General features: G+C 50.4%; 12 protein-coding genes across 12 annotated transcripts; 8 read left to right on the forward strand and 4 right to left on the reverse strand.

The window, feature by feature from the left end:
* Positions 1-957: 957 nt before the first annotated feature.
* On the forward strand, positions 958-3,725 carry N7459_006180 (uncharacterized protein; the record flags this gene model as incomplete). The annotated part of the gene is made up of 3 exons (XM_056945364.1): positions 958-1,123; positions 1,183-1,433; positions 2,250-3,725. The coding sequence occupies 3 exons, from the start codon at positions 958-960 to the stop codon at positions 3,723-3,725; spliced, it is 1,893 nt and encodes a 630-aa protein (XP_056799699.1).
* A 765-nt stretch (positions 3,726-4,490) lies between these two features.
* On the forward strand, positions 4,491-5,895 carry N7459_006181 (U4/U6 small nuclear ribonucleoprotein PRP4; the record flags this gene model as incomplete). The annotated part of the gene is made up of 4 exons (XM_056945365.1): positions 4,491-4,688; positions 4,801-5,098; positions 5,158-5,453; positions 5,518-5,895. 4 exons carry the CDS (start codon positions 4,491-4,493, stop codon positions 5,893-5,895), a joined length of 1,170 nt encoding a protein of 389 aa, XP_056799700.1.
* A 1,316-nt stretch (positions 5,896-7,211) lies between these two features.
* On the reverse strand, positions 7,212-7,883 carry N7459_006182 (phosphotransferase family protein; the record flags this gene model as incomplete). The annotated part of the gene is made up of 1 exon (XM_056945366.1): positions 7,212-7,883. The coding sequence occupies one exon, from the start codon at positions 7,881-7,883 to the stop codon at positions 7,212-7,214; it is 672 nt and encodes a 223-aa protein (XP_056799701.1).
* Positions 7,884-8,853: 970 nt separating this feature from the next.
* On the forward strand, positions 8,854-9,804 carry N7459_006183 (uncharacterized protein; the record flags this gene model as incomplete). Its single annotated transcript, XM_056945367.1, has 1 exon — positions 8,854-9,804. The coding sequence occupies one exon, from the start codon at positions 8,854-8,856 to the stop codon at positions 9,802-9,804; it is 951 nt and encodes a 316-aa protein (XP_056799702.1).
* A 605-nt stretch (positions 9,805-10,409) lies between these two features.
* N7459_006184 (uncharacterized protein) lies at positions 10,410-12,025 on the reverse strand (the record flags this gene model as incomplete). Its single annotated transcript, XM_056945368.1, has 2 exons — positions 10,410-11,071; positions 11,140-12,025. The coding sequence occupies 2 exons, from the start codon at positions 12,023-12,025 to the stop codon at positions 10,410-10,412; spliced, it is 1,548 nt and encodes a 515-aa protein (XP_056799703.1).
* A 727-nt stretch (positions 12,026-12,752) lies between these two features.
* Positions 12,753-13,228, reverse strand: N7459_006185 (carbon-nitrogen hydrolase; the record flags this gene model as incomplete). The annotated part of the gene is made up of 2 exons (XM_056945369.1): positions 12,753-13,074; positions 13,098-13,228. 2 exons carry the CDS (start codon positions 13,226-13,228, stop codon positions 12,753-12,755), a joined length of 453 nt encoding a protein of 150 aa, XP_056799704.1.
* A 1,088-nt stretch (positions 13,229-14,316) lies between these two features.
* N7459_006186 (NAD(P)-dependent alcohol dehydrogenase) lies at positions 14,317-15,429 on the forward strand (the record flags this gene model as incomplete). Its single annotated transcript, XM_056945370.1, has 1 exon — positions 14,317-15,429. One exon carries the CDS (start codon positions 14,317-14,319, stop codon positions 15,427-15,429), a length of 1,113 nt encoding a protein of 370 aa, XP_056799705.1.
* Positions 15,430-16,275: 846 nt separating this feature from the next.
* On the forward strand, positions 16,276-17,113 carry N7459_006187 (glutathione S-transferase family protein; the record flags this gene model as incomplete). Its single annotated transcript, XM_056945371.1, has 2 exons — positions 16,276-16,445; positions 16,540-17,113. The coding sequence occupies 2 exons, from the start codon at positions 16,276-16,278 to the stop codon at positions 17,111-17,113; spliced, it is 744 nt and encodes a 247-aa protein (XP_056799706.1).
* A 597-nt stretch (positions 17,114-17,710) lies between these two features.
* On the forward strand, positions 17,711-18,587 carry N7459_006188 (histidine phosphatase family protein; the record flags this gene model as incomplete). Its single annotated transcript, XM_056945372.1, has 4 exons — positions 17,711-17,759; positions 17,809-18,187; positions 18,250-18,459; positions 18,521-18,587. 4 exons carry the CDS (start codon positions 17,711-17,713, stop codon positions 18,585-18,587), a joined length of 705 nt encoding a protein of 234 aa, XP_056799707.1.
* Positions 18,588-19,179: 592 nt separating this feature from the next.
* Positions 19,180-19,424, reverse strand: N7459_006189 (uncharacterized protein; the record flags this gene model as incomplete). The annotated part of the gene is made up of 2 exons (XM_056945373.1): positions 19,180-19,233; positions 19,299-19,424. The coding sequence occupies 2 exons, from the start codon at positions 19,422-19,424 to the stop codon at positions 19,180-19,182; spliced, it is 180 nt and encodes a 59-aa protein (XP_056799708.1).
* Positions 19,425-19,747: 323 nt separating this feature from the next.
* Positions 19,748-21,940, forward strand: N7459_006190 (beta-catenin-like protein 1; the record flags this gene model as incomplete). The annotated part of the gene is made up of 9 exons (XM_056945374.1): positions 19,748-19,774; positions 19,828-19,882; positions 19,939-20,174; positions 20,240-20,349; positions 20,406-20,640; positions 20,691-21,299; positions 21,350-21,634; positions 21,686-21,803; positions 21,858-21,940. The coding sequence occupies 9 exons, from the start codon at positions 19,748-19,750 to the stop codon at positions 21,938-21,940; spliced, it is 1,758 nt and encodes a 585-aa protein (XP_056799709.1).
* A 659-nt stretch (positions 21,941-22,599) lies between these two features.
* N7459_006191 (DNA-directed RNA polymerase II subunit RPB2) lies at positions 22,600-26,432 on the forward strand (the record flags this gene model as incomplete). The annotated part of the gene is made up of 2 exons (XM_056945375.1): positions 22,600-26,207; positions 26,270-26,432. The coding sequence occupies 2 exons, from the start codon at positions 22,600-22,602 to the stop codon at positions 26,430-26,432; spliced, it is 3,771 nt and encodes a 1,256-aa protein (XP_056799710.1).
* Between the last annotated feature and the right edge of the window lie 599 nt (positions 26,433-27,031).

A 27,031-nucleotide genomic window follows, 5' to 3' on the forward strand; every position in this document is an offset into this window, starting at 1 on the left:
CCTTATCTAACTTGAGTATCGGGGCGGTGAGTACTTCTCACTGCCAACATGACTTCAGTTCGATGATCAAGTAGGCCGCAGACAATGTAGGACTTTGCAAGCTATCAAGGGATGCTATTTATCAATTTTTCTGGCCTATTTAGCCATAAGTGAACTCTGAGTATGATAAACGTTCCCCAGAGGGGAACTTGGAACTTGAGCCAACCAATATTCACCTAGGTCTCCATGTAGAGTCTAAGCTCCTGTAGACCTCAAATTCCGGGCTGTGAAGGCAATAACCTTGGAAGACTGGAGCAGCCTTGTGATGGCATACACATTCAATAGCTGCCACATCTGGGCCTCTTTAGGGATTTCTAGTTGAAGACCCACTCTTCCCAGGAAAACTTTATTTTTGGCTCTCGCATTCTCGCATTCTCGTATTCCCCTCTTCTCGCATTCTCGTATTCTCGTATTGACAGAGTAAACCATGGTTGAGATCATTTTCAATAATTTCAATGCTCTTCTCACGGCTGGTTTCGCCTCCTGAAGAGCACAATGGGCATATAAGTAGAAATCTTCGTTCGAAGACCCCAAACGTTTCGTCCTTCTTATCCCTTCCACTCCTTCTTATCCCTTCCGCTCCTTACTATACCTCCAAGCCAGCTGCCATGTCTGCTACCAACAGCGATAGCGGAGTTGATTATGCACTTTATCGCTATACACCGTCCATCCCAGCAGCAGCAGTCTTCGCCGGAATTTTCTTAGTTCTTTCTGCTCTGCATTTGATTTGGCTGGTCCGAAATCGTGCCTATTTCTTTGTCCCATTCCTGGTGGGTTTACTATGTGAGAATCAAGCTTGCAATCTACATCCGGAACTCAACTGACTCGTATGGCTTACTAGTTGAATGCGCCGGATACATTGCTCGCATTTTTTCACATTTCGATACAACCGCGCTCGGCCCATACATTGTCCAAACAATGCTGATTCTGGTTGCGCCCCCGCTGTTCGCCGCTTCCATCTACATGACCCTCGGTCGGGTGGTTATCAAACTGGGCGCAGAACGCAAATCCATTGTCCCAGTCCGCTTCCTCACGAAAATATTTGTTGTTGGGGATGTCATCTCGTTCCTTCTACAGTGTGGAGGTAGGATACAAGCTCCGAGTTCTTCTTGTCTTTATCATCTCAGACACTGATTACAATAGGTGGTGGTTATATGGCCGCTGGGACACTGTCGGCCATGGACGTTGGAAGCAATATTGTTGTCGGTGGCTTGGCCGTCCAGCTTCTCTTCTTCGGATTTTTCGTCATCGTGTCTGCCGTGTTCCATTGGCGCGTGAAAAAGCACCCGCAGGCCATCCATGATACACAAAATACGCCATCACAAGGTGCTGCAAGCTACCCAACATGGGAATCCATAATGTGGGCTCTTTATGCTGCCTGTGTGCTCATTCTAGTGCGGTCGGTCTTTCGAGTGGTTGAGTTTGTGGAAGGAAATAATGGATTCATCATGCGCAGAGAATACCTGTTGTATATTTTCGACGCGTGTCTCATGTCATTGACTGGGCTTGTGTTGATAGTTATCTACCCCGGTCACTTCTTGCCCCAAAGAGGTAGGAAGAGGGATAGTGAGCTTCAACTCATTTCCACAGAGGAGGGTTTCGCCGATGCAGAAGGGGGGTTGAAATAGTCACCTGTTCGCTCTTTTTCTATTTGGAGCATACAAGAGCGTCTCTTGAATAAGAATTTTTATATTTTTATTAAGATTGGTTTTGGAGAGTGATCATAGAGAATATGAAGCTATGGAACAGCGAATAGAGTTGCACAATATTATACTCCTATCTCCACTGAGGAGTTGGTTCCACGGGTAGTAAATAGGGTTCCAGAATGCCATCCAGAGGAACGTTAAGCGCTCGAGGGTTTGGCTCTTAAAAGGTTGCGGAAAATCTTCACCCGACACCTCCCGCCACGTTACCTCGTGGAGTTCGGCTCTTCACATCCCCAACCCGGTTAGGTCATTCTCTAGGACGACAAGATGAAACGACTCTGATACACCTGTTTGACGTTTTAACAATCGACAATGTCGAACCACGTCACTCGAGGGTCTACAAGTCCCTTGCCAGCCTCAAAGCCAAGGCCACAAGTCCGGCCCAAGCAACGTATTAGCCACACCAAATCACGAAATGGATGTCTTACGTGCAAAAGTCGCAGAGTGAAGGTAATTCAAACCTTTCAGAGACCACAATTCCGAGAAGTTAATTGATCGGGACAGTGTGATGAAGGACGGCCAACATGCGGTGCCTGTTCTGTCCGCGGCGATGACTGCATCTTTCCACGTCCACAAGAAACACAAGCTCGAGCACAAAGGCGCCCTCTTCCTCGTCGCGAGGCGACATCTCAGGATGGAAACATCTCGGAGGCTACGCCAGATGTACATGCAATTTCAATCCGCCCGCTGGATTTCGATGTGCCACACACAGCAACACCTCCTACCGAAGAGGAATCCCGGAATAACTTGAACATGCATGACCTGACACTCCTGCAGCATTACATCTTGCACACCTCGAAAAAAATGAGCCTACACCCTCGAAAAATCTTGGTCTGGGAGCGTGTCCTTCCGGATATCGCTGCGAATAATCCCTTTCTGATGCACTTGCTTCTCGCGCTGGCTGGCCTGGATATGTTGACAACCCACACGACAGACAGGCATAGGTCCACAACTGCTAGGGCTTATGGGCCATATTCTAACGATTCGATCAATCCAAACCCGACAGCCTCGAACGCAGTTAAGCTTCAAGCTCTGGTTGAGCATCATCAAAGGGGTCTACAGGGACTTCAAGAGAACATAGCGACTGCCAGCGAGTCAAATGCGGAAGTATTGCTTGCTGCATCAATGCTAGTCGTTGCTTTTGCCTTTGCTTCGCACGGGGTCAGGGATCTGGATACGTTGTGCCAGAACCCGCAGCCACGTTTCTCCACCATGGACTCTATTCCTGCTGGAAGCAGACCACAAATACATTGGCTCCGACTCGTGCGTGGAGTGACCTCTATCGCGCAGCAGTCTTGGAGTACTCTCAGACTGGGACGGTTGCGACCTCTACTTGTTTACGGCAATGCCAACGACGACTGGAAAGTGCTCGAGCCTGAAGCAGTGTCCACTACTGCACCACCTTGGAATACAAGTTCAGAGCGGCTCATGGCGTTTGCGCTGGGTGCGCCTCAAGCCATCGCAAGATTAACAGAATTCTTGAATGTTTTGAAAACAGTCACCCTCGGGCATGGGCTGGGGCCGTCGCCACAGTCAGAGTCGAGCCCTGGGGTTCATGAGACAATGCAACAAGACCAGCTTTTTGCGGCACAAGATCAGTCAATCACTGTGGTTAGAGATATGTATATGCGAACCATTTATGTACTTCACTTACAGCGAATTGACCCTTGCTCATCGGATCGTGACACTCAAGCTGAGATGGAGGATGCGGCTATTTCATCCTGGCCACACTTTCTGCCCGAGACATTTATCTCGTCACTGGATTCTGATGAACGCTTGGAGGTATCAAGTGGGTTTTCGTTTACCATTCTTGCACACCTATATTTGCTCCTTGTTTTATTGGACGATATATGGTATTTTGGAGAGCACTTTGAAATGGAAATCAAGAAGACTAATTCACTGGTAGCCGAACTCGGCAACCGGGAATTGTCTGAACTGATGGCATGGCCGATGAGCATTGTGGGACCGAAGGCGAGATAAACCTCCAAGGTTGAGATCTCAGCATACGTAATAAAAGGTTTCATTTCAGATATTGCCTACAGGAAATCCCTCTTTTCTGATACACAGCGTCAGCCTCTTCGCTGAGCCTGTCAGCACCGAATATAATCTACCGCATGCATTATCCCACATTGGACTATAGTTGTTAATTTACACCGTAGGAGCTGCTTTTTTGAATGCCTAATTACATGGAGTGAACGCGTAGAAAATCCACAAACAGATATATTGTGCACATTTGAATCTAGAGTACACTTTTCTGTTAGATCTGATCGATGATCATTCCGTCTTCCGGAGATTACGAGTTTAACCAAGGCTCATCCATTTCCCTGAATGGGGGTGTGGATACTCTCAAGAGCTAAAGTGCCCACGGTTTGCACTATTCCATTTCGGGAGAGTCTTCTTGTTGACAGAATGGTGAAGAAAATTGGCTCCAGTGATATGATCTAGCTAGGCAGACAAGATCAAAATCTGATGAAATCACTGCACTATCTAGGGCGGCGCATAGGACCCAAAGTCGCCAAAAAGGGACTCGCAACCACTTTCCCATTTGTTTATCTCTACGCTCCAGATCCACCGGACCTCCTCAACCTTGTTTGCAACATGGGCCAAGTGATACGGAACGCTCTACATATTCGTGTGCCCTGTTTCTGGCAAGGTCTGGCTCTACCTCTATCTTTGACTTTTTCTCCCCAACGAATGTTGCTACCTCGTTCCTGGCGCATGGCAGGCGCATCACATCGTACAGTGATGTCTTCTCCTCGGTGGACATCTACCCTGAGTAGTTTTCCAACCTCCGGCTTCAATTTACTCGACCCGTCTCTAGAGATTGAAGAGGAGACTCTACCGACGTATCTTCCTGAAAAGTACTACCCTGTCCGACAAGGGGAGGTGCTGAACGAAAGATACCAAGTCCTTGCCAAGTTAGGCTATGGGGTTACATCTACTGTTTGGTTTGGCCGAGACTTGATGTAAGTGAAATTAAATGCTTCGTTCGTGGCTATGCCTCATATCTCTAATTTCATTACGAGATAGCGATTCGAAATATGTTGCTTTAAAGATATACGTGACAGGCCAAGATAGGAACCGTGAGCTTGACGTACATGAACATTTAAACTCAGTTAAATCCAATCACCCAGGCAAAAGGTTCATTCGCAAGCTCTTCGACCATTTTCATGTCATTGGTCCTCACCGTCGCCACATCTGCCTTGTTCATGAGCCTCTAGGAATAAGTGCAAGTGAGCTACTAAAATGGGTTCCTGGACAAGCAATGACCCTGGAAGACCTAAAACCCTGCATCAGGCAACTGCTAGTTGCCTTGGATTTCTTGCATTCGGTGGCTCGTATAGTCCACACAGGTATTCCACTGCCTTTCCCAATATCTAGAGTGCAGAACGATAGCGCTAACACCCACGAGATATTCAATTGAACAACTTGCTCCTTCCCACGCCTCAAAACAATGCACTTGTTAATTTTGAGGAAAAGGAGATTCAGACACAGTCGCCCAGGAAGGTGCTGAAAGAGCACACAATATATACCTCTTCACGTTTTCCACCGGGTGACGGGCTGCCTCTGCTGAGTGACTTTGGTGAAGCTCGATTTGGCGATGAGGAGCATCATGAAGATATTATGCCGAACCCTTACCGAGCCCCCGAAGTCATCTTGAGGTCCAGCTGGGACTACAAGGTAGATATTTGGAACGTCGGCATGGTTGTAAGTGGTTTGACTGTTCTTTCTATCCAGCACAGGCTGCAATGAACTAATCTCTGTACCATAGGCCTGGGATATCATCAGCCGGAATAGACTCATCAATGGCAAAAACCCAGATGGCATATTTGATGACCGGTCCCATCTTGCGGAACTAGTTGCATTACTAGGCCCACCGCCGCCTGAATTTTGCGAACGGAGTCATCTCAGTTCTGTCTTTTGGGATAAGCTTGGTAACTGGAAGAATTTGGCCCCGATTCCCAACACAAGTCTCGAGGCCTTAGCCGCAAATGTTAGGGGGGAAGACAAGGCAGGATTCCTACGTTGGCTACGGATGGCCCTTCAATGGAACTCCGAGGATCGTTCCACGGCTCTAGATCTCCTGTATGACGAGTGGTTGATGAAGGGATTGAAGTTAGGAGAAAGCAGAGAAAGAGGGGGGCCGTAGTCTCGAAGTCTAGGTAGGGTAGATATACTTCATTTTTATCTCTCTTTAACTTTCTTGCCTTTCATCCTCTAAGAGGGTCAGTGCGGCGGTTACTCCTCTTAGGGTGATAACCACCCATTATTTTCGCTCTGATATTTCCTGCCATTCACTAATCTAATACATACGACCACAGGGTGTGGAGAACAGGGCTTCCCGTCCGCTCAGCCGTACTTAAGCCACACGCCGGTGAGTTAGTAGTATGGTGGGTGACCACATGCGAATCCTCGCTGTTGTATGTTTTGTTTTGTTTTGTTTTTGTTCTTGTTCTTCTGTTGGACAGCCCCTGTAAGATACAGTCACGATAGAGCATGGGTTATATCTATTATGTTAGACTGGATTCCAACGATTAAGTGGAACCTTAGGCACCCGAAATATCCAAAGTGTATTGGAGCGCCGTTGGAAGTTATTGACAATTTAGTTCGGAATTATGTTATCTTTTCAGGCAAACAATTATGGTACGGGATTGATGGGCGTAGATATCAAGCCCCAGGGGGATGGAGGCGTGATTTCCATTGGCGGTATCAAGCTTCCTAGGAAGGCTACTGGTCTTGGATAAACTGCTCCGAGATGATACAAGACACTGAAAATTATTTTTATCTCTTCACAATGAGCTTTGGAATTCAGTCTATTTCTGAGCAAAGTTGATGCCAAATTTTCGGATATTAACGAGCTATAATCTTCTATAATTGGATAACTTGAGTTCCCCCTTGTGTGGATGACCTAACCATCCCAGATGGGCATATATAGGTGGCACCTTATAAGATGACTTATCCCTTCAGCCTGCTAGTGATTGTATGAACACTTCTATGCGCCTTTTTGTCATGGATACCATCTTTGGGGAAATGCAACCTAAGGTATGTAGACATTGGTATATACTGCATACTAGTACTTACATTGTAGAAGGTGTTCTATTTCAGCAATGTCCCTGTTCGCGTGGAACTTGTCAACCAACTACACCCACGCCGAGAAGTGCATCGCCTAGTGCTCGAAAAACACCAGGATTTACACATTCTTCCGGTCATTGTCATTCTGAAGAAAATCAAAAATGGATGGGAAAAGGAGTTCCAACAAGAGATCGAGGCCTATGAGAAGTTGAAGAGCCTACAAGGATTGGTTATTCCAACTTTTTTTGGCCAAGGGACTTTCAACAACTGTCCAGTTCTCATCCTTTCCGAATTAGCTGGGAGCACATTGCTTGATGTTGCGAAAAGCAATTCGCATATATCTATACAAGAACTATGATACCAGCATGAAAGAGCTATGGAAGCCTTACATTCCTATGGCGCGGAGTATTTGGACCAGAGACTAGACAATTTCTTTCTCTGTGATACAGGTGCGATCACGGTTGTTGATTTGGAGCAAGTTGAGTTCCCGCTGGCTGAGTACAGGAGACGTTCAATTTGGCCAAAGCGAATCGTGCTCAACTCATATAAGCAATGGGCTAGCTGAGTTGCAAATTTGTCCTTGTATGCATCAGGTACAGATAGTGCAATTCGGCCATTGAGGGGTCGACCCGAGAGAGCTTCCATCAGAATGTAGCGGTATCCAATATTCCTGGTTGACACATCGTACCCAAAAACACTGGGTACAGGTATCGTGGTCCTGGCGCGGATCAACTCCATAGTCGAGACTTCGCTCAACAAAGACGTTGCCACGCTTTCATCGTCGCTCCCGTCATCAAGAGGCAGTTGGATTCTGGCTATCCATTGGATTCCATCAGAAAAGCTCAACGCAATCACCACGTTGCATGCCCCGCTTGTAAACTTGGTCTTATCAACGGTGCAGAAAAGCGATTTCAAGCCTTCTTCTTTTCCCAGCCGGAGCTGAACAGCTTGGGAGCAAAGATGGTCAAAATCTGCGTTTTGGAGAAGGCCGCGTACTCTCTTCGCACGGTTGCTCTCAGGGTCAATGCCCGAGAAAGAATTCCAATATTGGTCAATAGGAGCCATAGTTGACAAGATGATTATGTAGGTCTGGTAACAATACGACACTATAAGAATGAGACTGAAAAATCGGAAGGGCTTCTGAAGATAGGATTTAGCGTTGATTCTGTGGCTTGAGTTGCTGGTGAGGATAAATTTCACTGCGTAAGAGGTGAAGTGCTGGTTATGGATTCGGCTGCATGGCCAGCGGCTAGATGCGGGGTCCATCGGTGAACCTTGCGCGGAAAGCCCTATACGTAGATGGGGCAGAATCAAGTATATTCTGATCTCTTGAGATCATTGCATCTATATTACCCCTTTTTTTAGATGAGAGCGCAGTATATGATCCTGACTAATAAATAGGCCCTGGACCCTTATAAAGTAAGATGACATAAAAACTAATAACGGCTGGGCTAAAAAATCATAAAGAGTTGTTCTTTGCGGTTGTATATACTTACTTCCCAGGTAGGCCCTTCTGGACCGGAAGCGATTGATGCCTTGTTATTCGGGAGTGGGTGGAGCGAACTCCACAGGGGTCTAAATCCAGTAAGGGGTCAAGTACACTAGCCTGACCCTCCCTGTGAACAGTGCTCGGCTAGGGTATCAGATATGTAGTGACTTCGCTAGCCTGTGTACTTGCGTAGTTATATTAAAGGCTCTCTAATATTTCAGGGGCTGCCTTACTTTATGTCATTTCTGTGCTGTATCCATGGGTATATGGTCCAATCAGGAGAGGATGAGACATATATTGATTCTAAGGTAGAGAATGTACGCTAACATACAGGCCAAGCAAAGCGATGTTTGCCTGGGAAAAGAGGCATCTTCCGTGGCTGGCGGAGCTGAAATATGCGGTAAACTTACTCCGATTCTCCACTACTTGCAACACCATCTTTGTTCTGGCGACTCCACGTCTTCCCCAACTGACGCACGCATAGCGACCTCCGTCGAATTAGTATAGAGTGGTGCTCTTTAAACTGTCCTGTATTATCTCCACATGATGACTCTCCAAGATCTGCCGCTTGAGATTCTTGACACCATCCTTCGCCTCGTCGGCAGTGGTTCACTCCGAAAGCACGAAGCCTGCTGTCTACTAATGTCCAAGTGGTGGTATGGACTTGCAGAGCCTATTTTGCTAGAGGATCTGACTCTACATGCCGATCAGCTCAGCTGTATCCCTGCAAAGGCACTCGTCAGACTGGGAAGGTCTGTACGGCGACTTGAAATCGATCTTACGCCTGCGTCAGACCGGCAGGTCGATGAAGAGTTCAACGTTAACCTCAACGAAGTGCTGTCCCGCTTATTACCCCGTTTCGTCCAGCTCAGAACCTTCACTCTGCTCGCAAGAGGTTATTTCAACCCAAAAACGCCCATGGCACCCTATACAGACTACCTCGGACAGGAGTTTTCAATGAAGTTTTTGGAAATACTTCCATTTTCTCTTCTTTCCGATCTTACCATTGATACCAGTGGCTCCGAGATCACAGCTAGAGAGCATCTATGCCCTCAAATAGCGGCCAAAATCCCTTCCCTGCGGTCCCTTCGACTACGGATGCGCTGTATCTGTCCACGGGTGCTGGAATTCGACCATAATTCAAAAATTGAGAGCATCATTGTCAATCTGAGCCTCAAGGAGAGCTACCTGCTCAACGCAGGATTTAGTCATCATTGCACAGAGCCAAAGTCTGCATATGACCTCAATGACGCTATGGTTACGGCTGCGACAAATACCGCAGCGAGTCTTCCGAGTGTCAAGATGCTAAGGATACTTTGCCATAAGCACCCATACCTCGACATGGTCACTACTGATTGCATTAATGGTTCGCAGATGGTTTTATCGGATGATCGTGAGTGGGACTGGAGTGATGATGGACCATTATGTGTACATGATGAAGAGCCATCTGACCGGGATCTCTTTGATTCTGATAGTGAGGATGATCATATCTTGTAGGCTGTGAAATCATGATGTAGAAGGCTGGGTCTTTTGCTGATGCATTTTTCAAGGCGAATGAATTATATCTAGAGATAAGTAAAGAAATGACAGCGGCGTGATCAAACCTCCAGTACAGCAGTGATCTAAGAAATCGTTGGAACGAATGAAGGTGAAGTCGAGTGGACCACGGCGCTGACTAGCAAAAGCAGCTGCAATTTTTGCTAGGATACTTGAGTTATGTCAAAGACTGCGAGCAGTGCGGCCTTGACATGACATGTCGCAGACCAGCCTCATCAAATCCCTAAATCCTACCAGGCACCGAGGATATGGATCGCCAGACGGCATTTTTTTTGCAGACTGAATACTTATTCTGGCAAAGGACATAACGATAACCCAAATCCCGTTTGGTCTGTTGCGCTTTGTGAAGATTGTAGGCATAGTACCTACAATGATCAGGTAACACGTAATCAAAACCTTGAAACCCGAGACCACAGGTCGTGACTTACGATGAACATGACACTACTCTCGACATAATCCAAGACATTGTTGGAGGCATCGATTCATACGGGTGGCTGAAAGCTCCAAGCAGCACAGCACCAGGATCTAAATACATGAAAGGCTCGTCAAACAGGGATTTCCTTCTGCTTGAAAACGGAATCCGGGGATTTCTCAGAGCGCAGCTCATTTCCCTCATGGAATGAAAAGTGCGGAAGGCGTCGAGCCACCGGCACAGCATCTAGAGCATTCTCCGACAGAGTGAAGATCTCATCGATCTCCTCCAGGCTGCGGCCAGAGGTCTCGGGAAGGAAAAAGTAGACAGTGGGGATCATGGCAGCATTGCAGCTCGCGAATACAATGAAGTATTTCTGGCCGATGCTGTTGAAGGCGATAGGAGTGACGTTGGCCAGCAAAATGCTGAAGGCCCACGAGATGCTGATGCTGACACTGTTGATCGTGGATCGTAGATGCAAGGGTGCGATCTCAGTGGCGTACAAGTACGGAATCCCACCAAATCCGAGAGTATAGGAAAAATGGTAAAGGAAGAGAAAGACCACAGCACCGATCTGTGCCATGGAATTATGGGCCTGGGATCCAAGACTGGCGACCAACGCCAGGCAGATCGTATTGCCCAACAGAGAGACCAACATTAAACGGCGTCGGCCAAAGCCCTCGATTGTGAAGACGGACACAAGACCGCCGATGGGGCCAACGAGCTGATATACTGCTGCCAGCAGACGGGAGGTTTTCCCGTCAAGCCCGAGACTATCCTCAAAAATTGAGGTCGCTAGAACAGAACAGATATCAGCCTTTCTGGTACGGAATCGTTGAATGAAGCTCCAGCATTGCACGTACTGTAATATGTGGTGACAGAGGCTCCTGTCAACTGAAGGAACATCAGGGCCGCGATTGCAAGAGCAGCCCGATGAAACGTTCTTTGGCGGCCCATGTGAAAGATCTGTAGCAGAGATCTCTTGTCGCCGGCCAGATCCAAAGAGGCCTGTACTTCCTTAATTCTCGCCTCGATGGTTCCGTCATCCGTCCTGCAGTCATAAAGAGCGGCTAGTATTTCAGCAGCCTCTGCGATGCGAGTCTTCCGAATAAGCCAGCGAGGCGATTCCGGGAGAAACAGTATGAATCCCACCACGATGACGGAGAACACGACGGGACAAGCGAAAGGAACGCGCCACGACTTCGCTCCGTATGTGAAGGACATGCCATATTCGAGGAATAATGCGATTGCACATCCAAGACCGCTGAACATGCCCTTCGTGACCACATGCGAGCCGCGCTTGTTAGCCTGGGAGATTTCCGACAGCCACAGCGGGGATGTTGCAAGCACGGCGCCCGTGCCGATTCCGATGATGACTCGGGCTGCGATGAGCTGGGCCAGAGAGTATGCACTGGCACTGAGAGAAGCGCCAATTATCTGCGTGATAGAGCCGGTCAAGATAACCCGCCGACGTCCCATCAAGTCGCCCAGCCAGATGCACGAAAACGTGCCCAGGGAGACACCAATGGTGAAAGTGGCCATCACCGTGCCCCGAAGACTGGACGCGTGCGATCTATTCTGGGCATGCTTGACGTCAATCTCGGGGAAACAGATCTCGAAGCTCTGCACGCTCAACACGCCGCCGAATGCGCTGGTAAAATACCCCAGGGACATGATGCTGGGCATCAGCACGCCCAGGATTGCCGCGACATTGAGTCGATTGCCACGCAAGCCAAGAAATCGAGGCATCAGGAGGTATGTGGTCCGGCTCTCGGACTAAGATCTGCGAATACCCCAGAAAGAGGCGTAGTCGATCGGCGTGATCGCTGTGATCCGCGCAACGGAAGAAAGGTCAAGCGCGAGGAAAGAAGTCTAACTCATTGACACATCTCCCAAGCCACTTGATCTCCGCTTGGATTTAAGTACAGACGGAGTTTGCTCGGTCTCGGAGCTCGGCTTTCCTTGCTCGTTATCGTGGCATTCCATTCCACAACTTGTTGGTTGCATTAAATTCCCGCACAGCAGCGAATCTAGAGGATACTTTTCAGCCACGGAGATTGAGAAAAGCCACCCAATACTCCATGCAAGGTACTTGCTATTTGATTAGGGTGACTTGAAAGCTCCGAGTCGTACTCGATGCTCATGTGGCCAATCGGTAGTTCAGGGAGCAAGACTTCAGACCCGAGACACGTTGAACGCAGAGATAGAAGGGTTCAGATGCAGCACAAGCGCTGCACGGCTCTGGGGAAAACAAGCAATTTCGGCTCCACATATCACTCTTAGCTCCACGGCGATCGTATATGTTTAAGATGGACGAAGGATCGCGAAATTGCAGCGGTGGGTGGGACTTGTCAAGCTGAGCGGTTCGGATCAAGCAGAAGCATTCTTACCTCCTTCCTTCCCTTCTGACATTCTTCTGGATCAAGTTCTGCATGGAGGAGCTGGACAATTCACGCCTTCCATTCGGCGGGAGTTATTAAATATGCCCGCCCGAGTTCGCCATGCTGCTGCTGCCTCCAATTGGGTCCTGCTTCCCCTCGTGCATCCCACACCGGCCGGTCGAGATCAAGAAGCAACCCTTCGCCTGGGAACTGCGTTGCATCATAGGTCGATAGTAAAATGGCGCCTCCTTCCTAGTATCCCTCAATGAGACCCATTGGGGCTTCCAAGTGTCGTCCGCCTTGCCTTTGAGCTTGACACCAGCCCATGCAGTCTTGGCACCTTGCAGTCCACCCACCTGCAAGGATTCTGGCTGCATGAGGACCACCCATGGTCGCGTCTCCTTTTTCTTCCGTCGCCTGCTCATTCGCGCCTTTTTCACAACTGCGCGAGGGATTCAGATCCGAAGGACGGAAAGTTCGGAACCCGAGGGTCGCCAGTCTCGAAGTACCGCTTCTTCCACTGGACCTGGACGTTTGGGAATGGAGTATCCACCGGGCTAGGAACGTGCATCGTGCGGTATTTGCTGTTAACTGGCCATCCTTGTCATGGGTAAGGACAGTCGTACATATGGAAATGTCGACCCTCGGGGGCGCGCTCGCCACATCCCATTCGGAGGTTCACGTTGGGTTTGATTGCACGATCAAGCCGTTCGCATTCTTGCACTCTTCCATGGTATTCTTCGGTACATCGTGCTCGGAGAAAACTGAGCGGGCGTATCTATCGCACATTTTAGCGGCATGAGCGGCTGAGCTCCTTCATTTGCAGATGACTTGGGCACTGTGGTCATGCACTCGAAGGGAGGTGTCTGCTTGTGATGGGGCTCTGTGAGCAGCGCCGGTCTCCAGAACAGCGAGCTTAAGAATGCATTGCTTTTCATCAATCGGCAGCTAAGCAAGCACGATCATGCTGCGGTCTCCTATTTCCACAGTGTGAGTGTGATGTATCTTCTAGCGAATGATTTCGGGTGTGTCAGAAGCGCCATCGATTGAGGTGAGTATCAACATAAAGTATCCTGGGACCGGGCTCGTGGACTAGATGGAACTCATCACATACTGACCATTGGGGTGGCTGAAGCTCTGCCAATGGACTCCTTGTCCAAGTGATCACCGGTACTCGAGCCGAGCCGAGCAAAGCCGAGGTAGATTGCACCTATGCGAATGCAGTCGTCGTTCTATACCCACAACTTGGGCAGATGATCTCCTTGGAGGATGAGCAGCGACTTACGACCGCAGAGTACTGCTATAGATCGCAATCTATAGTACGACAACGGTGGCTGGGAAGACCGAGAGTGAACAGACTGTTTGAGGGAGAGCAGACTTGTCCCGATCAGGCAAGTGCCTCGGTCCAAAAATACGAGCTTTGCTGCAAGATATCAACGTTCCTGAGACTTTGATCACAAAGCATTGATCTCGTTTGCTGCTCATATGGGGGCTTCTCACAGTCTTAGCCATACTCATCTGAAACTATCCCAGTCCACCTTGCTTTTTCTCCTTCCATCCTATCGACCACATCACGTTCTCCGCACGACCCCACACAGGCCCCGATAGACGACTAGAGCAATCGCCGAAGCACCTGAGGCGTAGAAACAACAATCAACCATGGCCTCGCCACCATCCAAAACTTTCCAAGGATGGGTTGCCGACGACGCAGCCAGCCCTCTCACTTTCACGACCTTCGAGCCGAAGCCATTCACAGACACTGACATTGAGATCAAAGTGACACACTGTGGCATCTGCGGGACAGACGTGCACACCTTGCGCTCAGGCTGGGGTCCTACCGACTACCCATGCGTGGTCGGACACGAGATCATCGGCATTGTAGAACGCGTCGGGGCCAGCGTCCCAACGCTCGCCTCGTCGCCTGCATCGCGCAGCATCCGCACCGGCGACCGCGTCGGCATCGGCGCGCAGAGCATGTCCTGCCTGCGCGCGGACTGCGAAGCCTGCGCCGACGGCCAGGAGAGCTACTGCACGCGCATGACGGGGACGTATAACGGGCGGTACGCAGACCACAGCAAGTCGTACGGCGGGTTTGCGACGCGCTGGCGCGGGCCGGCACACTTCGTCTTCCGCATCCCCGATGCGCTGCCGTCCGCCGAGGCGGCGCCGCTTCTGTGTGGCGGCGTCACGGTGTTTGCGCCGCTACGCAGGCACGGCGCGGGGCCGGGCAAGACCGTTGGTGTAATTGGGATTGGCGGGCTGGGGCATCTGGGCATCTTGTTCGCGCGGGCGCTGGGTGCGAAGCGCGTGGTGGCGATTTCCCGGTCGTCGAGTAAACGCGCCGATGCGGTGCAGGGGCTCGGGGCAGACGTGTTCATCGCCACCGGCGAGGAGAAGGGCTGGGCCAAGACGCATTCGCGGTCTCTCGATATCCTCCTTTCGACGGTGTCGGCGGCCGACATGCCGCTGTCACAGTATCTGCGGTTGCTTAAGCGGGAGGGAACCTTTGTCCAGGTCGGGGCACCGGAGGAGCCATTGCCACCGTTGGCGGCTTTCTCACTCATTCAGAAAGGCGTCAAAGTGACGGGGTCGAATATCGGGTCGCCTGAGGATATTCGGCGGATGCTGCAGCTGGCTGCAGCGAAGCGGGTGTTGCCGTGGATTCAGAAGCGGCCGATGGAGGATGTGAATGCTGCACTGGCTGATATGCATGATGGCAAGGCTCGGTATCGATATGTGTTGCAGAATGATGAAGCTCGGGCGAAGTTGTAGATATGAAAACAGAAAGGTTGAGCGGAAGAAGTAATGAGTTGCCAACAATATATTTATTCACCTGACCCAAGCTGAGATACTTTCGCTCATAGTATACGAGTAGTCCTTGCAAAGTTGGATCGTAGATCTTCATAACAACAATCTAAGATGAGAGACTTCCTCGCATGTCTGATGGAGAGTGAACAGGGTAACGACATAAGAAACCAAGGGCATCTAACTAGTACACAATGCGTGGATAGAGCAACAAGGATATCAAGCTACTCTGGTCTATTTCCTTTATGAAAATAAAAAACTCGTTACATTTCATCCAACCAGCATGTTAGCTCAGGGGAAGAGCGCCGGGCTCATAACCCGGAGGACCTCGGATCGAAACCGAGACATGCTATGTCCTTTCTTTTTTTCCTTTTTCTTTTCCCTTCTTTTTTGCCTTTCTATTCTTCTCTTTCCATTTGGTGATATATCAAGCCTCTGCCCTATTTAATCAAGTCAGCTCACGACAGACCTTCTGTGGACCCTCAAATACAAGGGTCCTGGTCTGTTGTAGTAGAAAGATTCCAGGGACACCCGAGAAGGCCATAATGTACACAGCGTTATTGAGACTGCCTAGGCGGCGTATTTTTTTCCCCCCTCCTATGCAAACCTATATATGTGCTACCCGTGGTCTACCCGTGGTCCTCGACGTAAGAAACGTGCCATGTCAATAGCTGGTGGATTTCCGCTTTTCAAAGTTGAAGTTTCTAAACCACCCCCCGCCCCATCTCACAGGCAACTTTCTTCTGACCGACTAGAATCCCTGCATCTACACTCGACTTCCCGACTGCAGCTATTATTGCAGTTTAATACAAGATGACCGTCCAACCCCAGCCTGAGATCGTTCTGTATGATCTGGCCTGCACTAAGGGCCTCTGCTTCTCTCCCGTTGTCTGGCGAATCCGCCTCATGCTTAACTATAAGCGCATCCCTTACAGGACCGTCTTCCTCGAGTTTCCAGACATTGAACCCACACTAAAAGATCTGTAAGTTGCAGCGGTCTTCTTTTGATTTTCTCCTCCAGCCCCGTTCTCAGCATACAGCCTTGAGGCATTCAGATTCTGACCTGAACTCATCCAGCGGGCTGGTGCCCGGCGACTCTGCACCGGGACTCAACCCCAAGTACAAAGTCCCCGCCATCCAGCATGTGCCAACCGACACATTCATAATGGAATCGGCCCCCATCGCGCAGTTCCTTGAGTTGACCTACCCAGACCAGCCGGTGCCACTGACATCGGATCTGGGCCGCGAGATCGAGGCCAAATCCCGCGCCGTGGTTGGCGCCGTCTTTCGCACCTCCTTGATGCCGCGCGAGATAGGCATCCTGTCGCCCCGCGCACAAGAGTACTTCCGGCGCACGCGCGAGTCCTCTCTCGGGCACCGACTCGAGGACCTTCTCGACTCGGAAGTGGAGGAGCAGAGCTGGCGCACGGCAGAAGAAGGTGTGAGCGCCGTTGTCGAGTTGCTGCAGACGCATAGGGCCGACGGGCCCTTTGTGCTGGGAGCCCGGCCGACATACACCGACTTCTTCATTGCGGGCTCTCTCCAGTCCGCGAGGATGGTGGACGAGGGTGTGTTCCAGAGGATTTTCAAGTATCCTGGGTTCCAGGATATTTATGAAGCTTGTCTGCCTTACATGGAGAAGAAGGATTGAGCTGATGGAATCGAAGCGTAAGGGGGACAGAATACTAGGCAACAATGGCTCTCGCAGTCTTCTTGCCTCGCAATTACGCTATTTCCTCGGTAGGAGATCAAGCTTGCTTGTGGCATCGGAGTGTTACAAGAAATTATCCAGCCGTAGATTATAATGAATGACGCCCTTTTGGTGGCTATAGTGAACGGCTTCCGCATCTGGTAGCACTGCTTTAAATGAAGACGTATACCGGTAGTCTCGCGATGCTGGTCGATGTAAGCCTGTAGATTACCATCGCTAGCTTCTCCGAACAGCAATCCTCAAAGCTCCTCGGAGAATTCAATATCGAATAGAGAGAGGGGGTAAGGTACGGGCTTGAAAAAGCGAGTTGAGGGCTTCGAGAGCGTTAGGTGCATGTTCACTACGGTATAACGAGTGTTGAAAATGATCGGACAAAACTATCGACCAAGCTGTACATGTGGGGAGCCGGTGAAGACATTCGGGTCCGCGGAAATCTTTCTGCCCCTCCACCCGCTTCGCCGGCAATTGACTCCGGTTGTTTCGCAACTTGCAGTTGAGGTACGGAGACTCTTCATCGATCCAATCTAGAATTGCATCATGCCTGACAAGGACGCCGGCACTCCCCGTGTCTTTCTCTACCGACACGGTTCGTCATAGCTACGCCGTCCTGTTCGCTGCATGCTGACTAGTTCCAGGGCAGACGGTGTGGTCCAAGAGCGGCCAGTACACCGGAGTCACTGAACTTGATCTCACCGAAGATGGCGTCAAGCAAGTCCTCGCGTCCGGAAAGATGATCGTGGGACCGGGCAAGCTCATGGACCCGTCCAACATTGCGCATGTCTACATCAGTCCTCGCAGGCGGGCTATGCAAACCTTTGAAATTGCTTTCTCGGATGCCGACAGGAAAACCTTGAAAGATGCGAGCAAGGTCTCCGAGACCGATCGCTTGGCCGAGTGGGACTACGGTCTGTATGAAGGAATGTTGACTCGGGAGATCCGGGCATTGAGAAAGGAACACGGCCTGGATACAGAACGGCCGTGGGATATCTGGAGAGATGGCTGTGAAAACGGAGAGTGAGTCTCTTTCCCTTATTCTTGGGGCTCTATCCCAGACACAACTGACTCGATCTATCTAGGTCTGCACAACAGGTCACGGACCGTATTGATGACCTGATCAAGGAAATTCGTGCCGTCCACAAAGACAACATGCACGGTGAGAACCCTTGTGACATTGTTCTTGTCGCACATGGTCATTTGCTCCGTGCTTTTACCAAGCGTTGGCTTGGCTATCCCATGGAATTCCCTCTTTCTTTGATGCTCGAGCCTGGTGCCGTGGGTGTCCTGAGGTAAGACATTCGCTATGTCTCTTTTGAATATTCACTACCCGTTTCTAACTTCTTCATAAAGCTACCAGCATCATAACATTGATGAGCCTGCTATGTTAGTGGGCTATGGATTCCCTGTGCATGAGTAGTGCGACGCATTTAGATTACTCCCTTCACTTCGGCATAGAGCTAGACTCGGATTATAGACCGCTTCACTATCATTGCATTCCCAGAACGTAGCCAGATCGTGCATTGCCAAATAGACTCAACACTTTCTACGCAGAAGTATGCTTGACGGTCATTACTCCATCGGCCACCCCGTCAAGTGCCCAAGCAGATTCAATTGGAAATTTGCATATGTAGAATGCAAGATCCAGCTCTTGACCGAAGCTTAGCCTATGGTGATCAGAACCCCATGATACTACCCGGGTTTGACTATCCCTATCTTGACTTGAAGATCGAAGTTCTTGGTATTCATAACAATCCAACCAGACACCAGACATGCCGAGCCACACCATTGCGTCCTTTCTGACAAACTATTATACAGAGATGTCCCGAATAGCATCGAACGAGAAGTGTCTATGCAACTTGTTCCCTTTGACCGACGCCATTATGCTTTCACGGGTTCCAAAAGAGACGATTCGAGTTGAGAAGACGGAAATTGCGAGTGTGGTGCATTTACATACTGCGTCACATCAGTCTCCAAGGCTCATTGCGTATCCATGATCCGGGAATGTTGACTTACGGAGGAAGGAGGATCTCGCCGAGGCTGCTGTGGAGGAACGCCACGCCGGCCTATAGAGGATATTATTAGTCTTGCCAATCAAATATCAGCTTCGATAGACATTTAGGACACGTACACCGAAGACCAGAATGCTGCGGACAATCGTGGTGTTCTCGGGGTTGGTGGCCTCGTCGTAGACGGTGCTCAGGAAGCTCTTCTGGGGACGAGCAGAGTTGGAGACGACAACGCGCTTGGGAGGCATTTTGAGATATGATGGAAGTGACAAAAATAGGATCGGGGGAGGGCGAGTATTGATGTCGTTTCGAGGTCGGAGTTGGATCGGAAGTCGAGAAATCTGCGGCGTCGGCCGCTTGGCGTCACTGCGTCTTTAGCGCGCGGCGGCTCCCGTATGTCTTTTGTCGCGGGCGCGCATGGCCATGCGACAACGCCGCTGTCTTTGTGGTTTTGCTCAGGGTTCTGCAGGTATATTCCCTGAGCCAATTGCAGCTTTTCTTTGATATTTTCTGTCAAAACGTGGGTGCGCTCGCAGCTTGTTAGCTCCGTGCCACCGCTCACGCCGCAACAATGACGAGTGTCGACGAGCTCTTCAAAGTAAGCTACGGCTGTGATTGACTCGCCGCCTCGATTTTTACTAACAAGCATAGAAACCCTTATCTGCAGGAGTCCTCAAGCGCAAATTTGAGCCGGTTCAAGATCCCAGTACGCCCTTCTCTACCCAATGCGAGCACGATACGTTGCTAACCGGACACCTCAAGATGAGCTATACAAGGCCGCTAAGCTGGACTCCGATGGTGATGTGAAGTCCAAAGGGAAGGGTCCTATGGTGGAAGATGAGGGGGAAGATGATGGCGAAGCTGGACCCGAACTGCCTCCAGACTTCGACGAGGATGTACCAGATGACGAGGAAGGGCGCTTCTTTGGAGGAGGAATGGAACAGAGCACTGCCCAAGCAATGCAGTACATTGATCAACATGAAGAAGATGAAGCACTGGTGCGGCTTCTACTATCCCTGAATAGCCATTATTTCTAGCTACTGACGGACGCATGCTTCTACAGCCCGAGGAGAAGTTTGACGCCGCCTGGGTACGCCGATTCGCTTTGAACTTCGAGAGGAAGATATCGAAGAATTCCGAGCTGCGGGCGAAATTTGAGAATGATCCACAGAAGTATGTGCAGGTTGTGCCGTGACGCTTTGCTTTCCGTACTGATAGGACGGCGGCAGGTTCATGGCCTCCGAGGCCGATTTGGACACCGAGATCAAAGGGTTATCGATCTTGTCGGAGCACCCTGGGCTCTATGAAGAGTTTTCGAAAATGGGCTGTGTGGGCTCGTTGATTTCGCTGTTGTCACACGAGAACGCAGACATTGCGATTGACGCTATTCAAATCATCAGCGAGCTTACCGATGAAGATGTCGAGGCCGAGCAGAATCAGTGGGACAGCTTGGTAAATGCGATGGTAAGTCGGAAACAACAGAGCGTCGTCGATGATATGCTGACAGCTTCAAGATGGATGCCGATCTGGTTGAACTCTTGACTCAAAATCTCGCCCGACTAGACGAAAATTCAGAAACCGACCGCGCTGGCGTTTACTACATTTTTGGCGTTCTCGAGAATCTAGCCTCTCAGAGCTCACTTGCTGAGAAAATTGGGCAAGATCCCGCAGTTTTACCGTGGATTTTGTCGCGAATCCAGCAAAAGGAGACACCGGTCGGCCAGAACAAACAGTACGCTGCCGAAATTCTGGCAATTCTCTTGCAGTCATCTTCAAAGAACCGTGGGAAGTTTATTGATCTCGATGGAGTTGATATGATCCTCCAGCTCCTTAGTCAGTACCGGAAGCGGGACCCTGAGAACGATTCAAATGAGGAAGAATATGTCGAGAACCTCTTCGATGCCCTGACTTGCCTCGTCGACGAGGAGTCAGGGAAGTCGAAGTTCATTGAAGCAGAGGGAATCGAACTAGCACAGATCATGCTTCGGGAGGGCAAGTTCAGCAAGCCCCGAGCTTTGAGAGTTCTCGATCATGCATTTGGTGGCGCCACTGGCGGCCCGGCATGCGAAAGACTGGTCGAGGCCGCTGGCTTAAGAACCATCTTTGGCATGTTCATGAAAAAGGTAGGATGTCTTTTCTTCGACGATAGTACATTCAGCTCACGACCATACAGCAAGAAAGTCAGAATATCGAGCATTTCCTCGGAATTTTCGCGTCGCTTCTGCGGCTTCTGCCTGGTGGCTCTGCCGCACGCATTCGCACGCTCGCAAAATTCATGGAGAAGGATTATGAAAAGATCGAAAAACTGATCAAGTTGAGACGGGAGTACGCCGCGCGTGTTTCTCCTGTCGAACAAGCCATCGAAAAGGAGCGCAAAGCCTATTCGAAGGAGGACCAGGAAATCATGGCTGGTGAATGGCTGTCACGTCGGCTTGATGCCGGTCTGTTCTCATTGCAGGTGGGTAGTGTTTTGAACCTCGATCATTTCAGCAGCTGATACTAGTTCCAGACAATCGATGTCATCCTCGCATGGCTCGTTGCCGAGGATGACGGGGCGCAGAAGAAGGTTGTCTCTCTTCTAGCAGACCGTGATGAAGATCTGACTCTGGTTCGGGGTACCCTACAGGGTAAGTCTCTTCTCATTTCCTGCAACATCGTTGACCAACTACTCACTTTTGTAGAACAACTGGAAGAGCTCGGAGATGAGGAGCCAGGAAGCAAGGAAATCAAGGACATGCTGAGCACCTTGCTGCAGTTCGTATGAAATAAGTTACTAACCTCTAGTCAAATGTACGATACCATTGATGAATCATATCGCTCGAGAGCTCAAGCGTTGTGATCTAAGAAGCTTTGCTCTTATGTTTAATAGATGTGTAGTATACGTATGTGGTAGTCTACGGAATAATTTTCTGTAGTGGTGAATGAAAATGATTCCTTACCACAACACCCAGTATGTCTCCCCACAGCTTTTTCAAAGATGAGTAATCTGCCAGTCGGTGAATAGATCGAACAAAATTTGCTATTTCCCGTTGGTTGACAGGTGATACTTCGCGAAGTATCAGTGCAGTTGTTCCATACCACGTGACCATCATTCACTCGATGCCCACGTGATATAACCCCACCAAATCGGGATTAGCGCCTTTCATGGCGCGGAAGCATCAAGATCGTTGGAGATCAAGTCCCTTCATCCTGCCACCGCTGGGAGATTCCTTTCCATCCCACCGAGCCCTCCAGCTTGCTTCCTCTGAGGACCGTCACGGCTGCGGAAAGTCTTTCTCCAGTCACTGACAGGCGGGTGTCGCAGCGAGTGTTGGGTGATTCTCACGGATTACTGCCCGGCCGACACGCCTTGCGCTCTTCGAGGACCACCCCTTTCCCTTCTACTTGTTCGACTGAGGTGGGGTATTTCTACATACCATCAAGATGGCTGATTACGACGACGCCTACGAGGAGGAGTTTTACGACGATGCGGATGATGGAATCACCTCTGAAGACTGCTGGACCGTGATCTCTTCGTTCTTCGACACGAAGGGTCTCGTGTCCCAGCAGCTCGACTCTTTCGATGAGTTCGTTTCGTCAACAATGCAGGAACTGGTGGAGGAACAAGGACAAGTGGTTCTCGACCAAACCCTCCCCCCGGCCGAAGATGAAGTCGACCCGATCGTTGTTCGCCGCTACGAACTCAAATTCGGTACCGTGATGTTGTCGCGACCATCCGTCACAGAAGGTGATGGTGCGACTACGATAATGTTGCCACAGGAAGCGCGACTCCGAAACCTCACCTACGCCAGTCCGTTGTACCTTGGTGTTACAAAAAAGATCATGGAAGGACGGGAGCGCCTGATCGCCGATCGCGAGGATGACGAAGCCGGTGAAGGCGATGAGGACCGCAAGAACCGTGGCACATACCTCCAGTGGGAGCAGAAGGAGCTTCCCATGGAGCAGTCGAAGGAGGAAACCGTGTTCATTGGCAAGATGCCCATCATGCTCAAATCCAAGTACTGTATTTTGAAGGATCTGAACGAGCAGTCGCTCTACGCCTGGAATGAGTGCCCTTACGATTCCGGTGGCTACTTTGTTATCAACGGTAGTGAGAAGGTTCTCATTGCGCAGGAGCGCAGTGCTGGCAACATTGTGCAGGTCTTCAAGAAGGCTCCTCCTAGCCCGACACCCTACGTCGCAGAAATTCGAAGCGCGGTCGAGAAAGGCTCGCGGCTTCTCTCTCAACTCGCGCTCAAGCTCTTCGCGAAGGGCGATAGCGCCAAAGGCGGATTTGGCCCTACCATTCGTTCGACCCTACCCTACGTCAAGACCGACATCCCCATTGTCGTTGTTTTCCGTGCCCTCGGTGTTGTGTCCGATGAAGATATCCTGAACCACATTTGCTACGACCGCAATGATACCCCAATGCTAGAGATGCTGAAGCCGTGTATTGAGGAGGGATTTGTCATTCAAGACCGAGAGGTGGCTCTTGATTTCATCGCCAAGCGTGGCTCTTCGCAGTCGAACTTGAACCACGAGCGACGTGTGCGGTACGCCCGTGAGATCATGCAGAAAGAGTTGTTGCCACACATCTCGCAGAGCGAGGGCAGTGAAACCCGCAAGGCTTTCTTCCTCGGTTACATGGTGCACCGACTTCTGCAGTGTGCACTTGGACGCCGCGATGTTGATGACCGTGATCACTTTGGAAAGAAGCGTCTCGATCTCGCTGGACCCCTTCTGGCCAATCTTTTCCGTGTTCTTTTCACCCGAGTCACTCGTGATTTGCAGCGCTATGTGCAGCGATGCGTTGAGACCAACAGAGAAATCTACCTCAACATTGGTATCAAGGCTAGCACGCTTACTGGTGGTCTGAAGTACGCCCTGGCAACCGGTAACTGGGGTGAGCAGAAGAAGGCGGCTAGCGCCAAGGCTGGTGTGTCCCAGGTGCTGAGTCGTTATACCTACGCTTCCACTTTGTCCCATTTGCGACGTACCAACACTCCTATTGGACGTGACGGTAAGATCGCTAAACCTCGTCAACTTCACAACACCCACTGGGGCCTTGTGTGCCCGGCCGAAACGCCTGAAGGTCAAGCTTGTGGTCTCGTCAAGAATTTGGCACTCATGTGCTATATCACCGTCGGTACACCAAGTGAGCCGATTATTGATTTCATGATCCAGCGAAACATGGAAGTGCTGGAGGAGTTCGAACCACAAGTCACGCCTAACGCGACTAAGGTGTTTGTCAACGGTGTTTGGGTTGGTATCCATCGTGATCCATCTCATCTTGTCAACACCATGTCCTCCCTGCGTCGGCGCAACATGATCTCGCACGAAGTCAGCTTGATTCGTGACATTCGTGAGCGTGAATTCAAGATTTTCACTGATGCTGGTCGTGTGTGCCGACCTCTTTTCGTTGTTGATAACGACCCGAAGAGCGAAAACGCAGGATCATTGGTACTCAACAAGGAACACATTCGCAAACTCGAGCAGGACAAGGACTTGCCAATGAACCTGGATCCTGAGGAACGCCGGGAGCGTTATTTCGGATGGGATGGGCTAGTCAGATCCGGTGCTGTGGAGTATGTGGATGCTGAAGAAGAGGAAACCATTATGATTGTGATGACACCTGAAGACCTGGAGATTTCCAAACAACTCCAGGCTGGCTATGCCTTGCCAGAAGAGGAGACCAGCGACCCCAATAAGCGTGTCCGGTCCATTCTGAGCCAACGGGCTCACACTTGGACTCATTGCGAGATCCACCCCAGTATGATTCTGGGCGTTTGCGCCAGTATCATTCCTTTCCCGGATCACAACCAGTCGCCTCGTAACACCTACCAGTCTGCCATGGGTAAACAAGCCATGGGTGTTTTCTTGACGAATTTTGCGCAGCGCATGGAGACAATGGCGAACATTCTTTACTACCCTCAAAAGCCCCTCGCCACTACTCGCTCTATGGAGTTCCTGCGCTTCCGTGAATTGCCTGCCGGCCAGAATGCCATTGTGGCCATTGCCACCTACTCGGGCTACAACCAGGAAGATTCTGTTATTATGAACCAGAGCAGCATCGATCGTGGTCTTTTCCGCAGTCTGTTCTACCGTACATACACGGACTCAGAGAAGATGGTGGGCTTGACGGTGGTGGAGCGTTTCGAGAAGCCAATGCGCTCCGATACAATCGGCATGCGCAAGGGTACCTACGACAAACTCGATGAGGACGGTATCATCGCCCCGGGTACTCGTGTCTCCGGAGAAGATATTATCATTGGAAAGACCGCGCCTCTGGCTCCTGAGGCCGAGGAGCTCGGACAACGTACCAAGGCCCACACCAAGCTGGACGTGTCGACGCCCCTGCGAAGCACCGAGAGCGGTATTGTGGATCAGGTATTGATTTCAACTGGTAATGACGACTTGAAGTTCGTCAAGGTGCGCATGCGTACCACCAAGATTCCCCAGATTGGTGACAAGTTTGCATCCCGTCACGGCCAGAAGGGTACCATTGGTATCACTTACCGACAAGAGGACATGCCCTTCACCCGAGAAGGTGTGGTTCCTGACCTGATTATCAACCCTCACGCCATTCCGTCGCGTATGACTATTGCTCACTTGATCGAGTGTCAACTGAGTAAGGTTTCGGCTCTTCGTGGCTTTGAGGGTGACGCCACGCCTTTCACTGATGTGACTGTCGACTCGATTTCGCGTCTCCTCCGCGAGCACGGTTACCAGTCGCGTGGATTCGAGGTCATGTATAACGGCCACACTGGTCGCAAGCTCGTGGCGCAGGTGTTCCTGGGCCCGACGTACTACCAGCGTCTGCGCCATATGGTCGACGACAAGATTCACGCCCGTGCTCGTGGACCGACCCAGATTCTGACCCGGCAGCCCGTGGAGGGTCGTGCCCGTGATGGTGGTCTGCGTTTCGGAGAGATGGAGCGTGATTGTATGATCGCCCACGGTGCCAGCGCCTTCCTGAAGGAGCGCCTGTTCGATGTTTCGGATCCCTTCCGCGTGCACATTTGCGACGACTGCGGCCTGATGACCCCGATTGCGTAAGTCCTTCGATAGAGATATGATTGCTTGGAGAGATTCTTGATACTGACAACTGGAACAGCAAGCTGAAGAAGGGCCTCTTCGAGTGCCGCCTGTGCAACAACAAGCACCGCATCTCACAGGTGCACATCCCCTACGCCGCCAAGCTTCTGTTCCAAGAGCTGGCCTCGATGAACATTGCCGCTCGGATGTTTACCAACCGGTCCGGAGTGTCGGTGCGGTGATGGTGATTCATTCTGCGCGGAGTTGCTCCTATCCTGTACTTTAATGACATTTTCGAAAATGCGCGTCCACTGGGACGATGTTGTGGCGTCCGGAGGGATTCTTGGCTTCGCATCTTTCTATTCATCTGGTCATACATAGTCGGAATCACTATTTTGTATTCGTTGGTGCCAGCGTAGCTTGGGCTGTTTCAAATTGCTATTGATCTCAACATCTCATTGAGCAACAACACCGCTGTGTGCTTCTGTTCAATTTGTGTCACCCCTGTCTTGTCCTTGGTCAACCCCTCCGTGGACTTTCTGCCCGCTGTCCCAGAACACAAGTATCTACTCGCCGGACCAGCAGGTAAATCGAGGAAATCCAGAAAGTGGAATGCTTTACGTACTCAGAAAGGACCTACAACTCAAATGTTAGAATACTGGTGGCCATACTCGGGGTAGACTTTATTATTCAGGTGGTTACTGAGGACAAGCTGTTGTGAAGAGCTTTAGCCGAACTGAAATAATTGACCTCAGCTAATGTAGTCAGACAGGTTTCTTCGTGTCTTCTAGATTTACTACAAAGCAGACCTCACTTGAATGAAAGTGGAAAAAGAAAAAAA

This window comes from Penicillium hispanicum, assembly GCF_028827665.1.
Source record: "Penicillium hispanicum strain IBT 35686 chromosome Unknown utg000005l_segment0_segment0, whole genome shotgun sequence".
In the NCBI taxonomy this organism is placed as follows: Eukaryota; Fungi; Ascomycota; class Eurotiomycetes; order Eurotiales; family Aspergillaceae; genus Penicillium; species Penicillium hispanicum.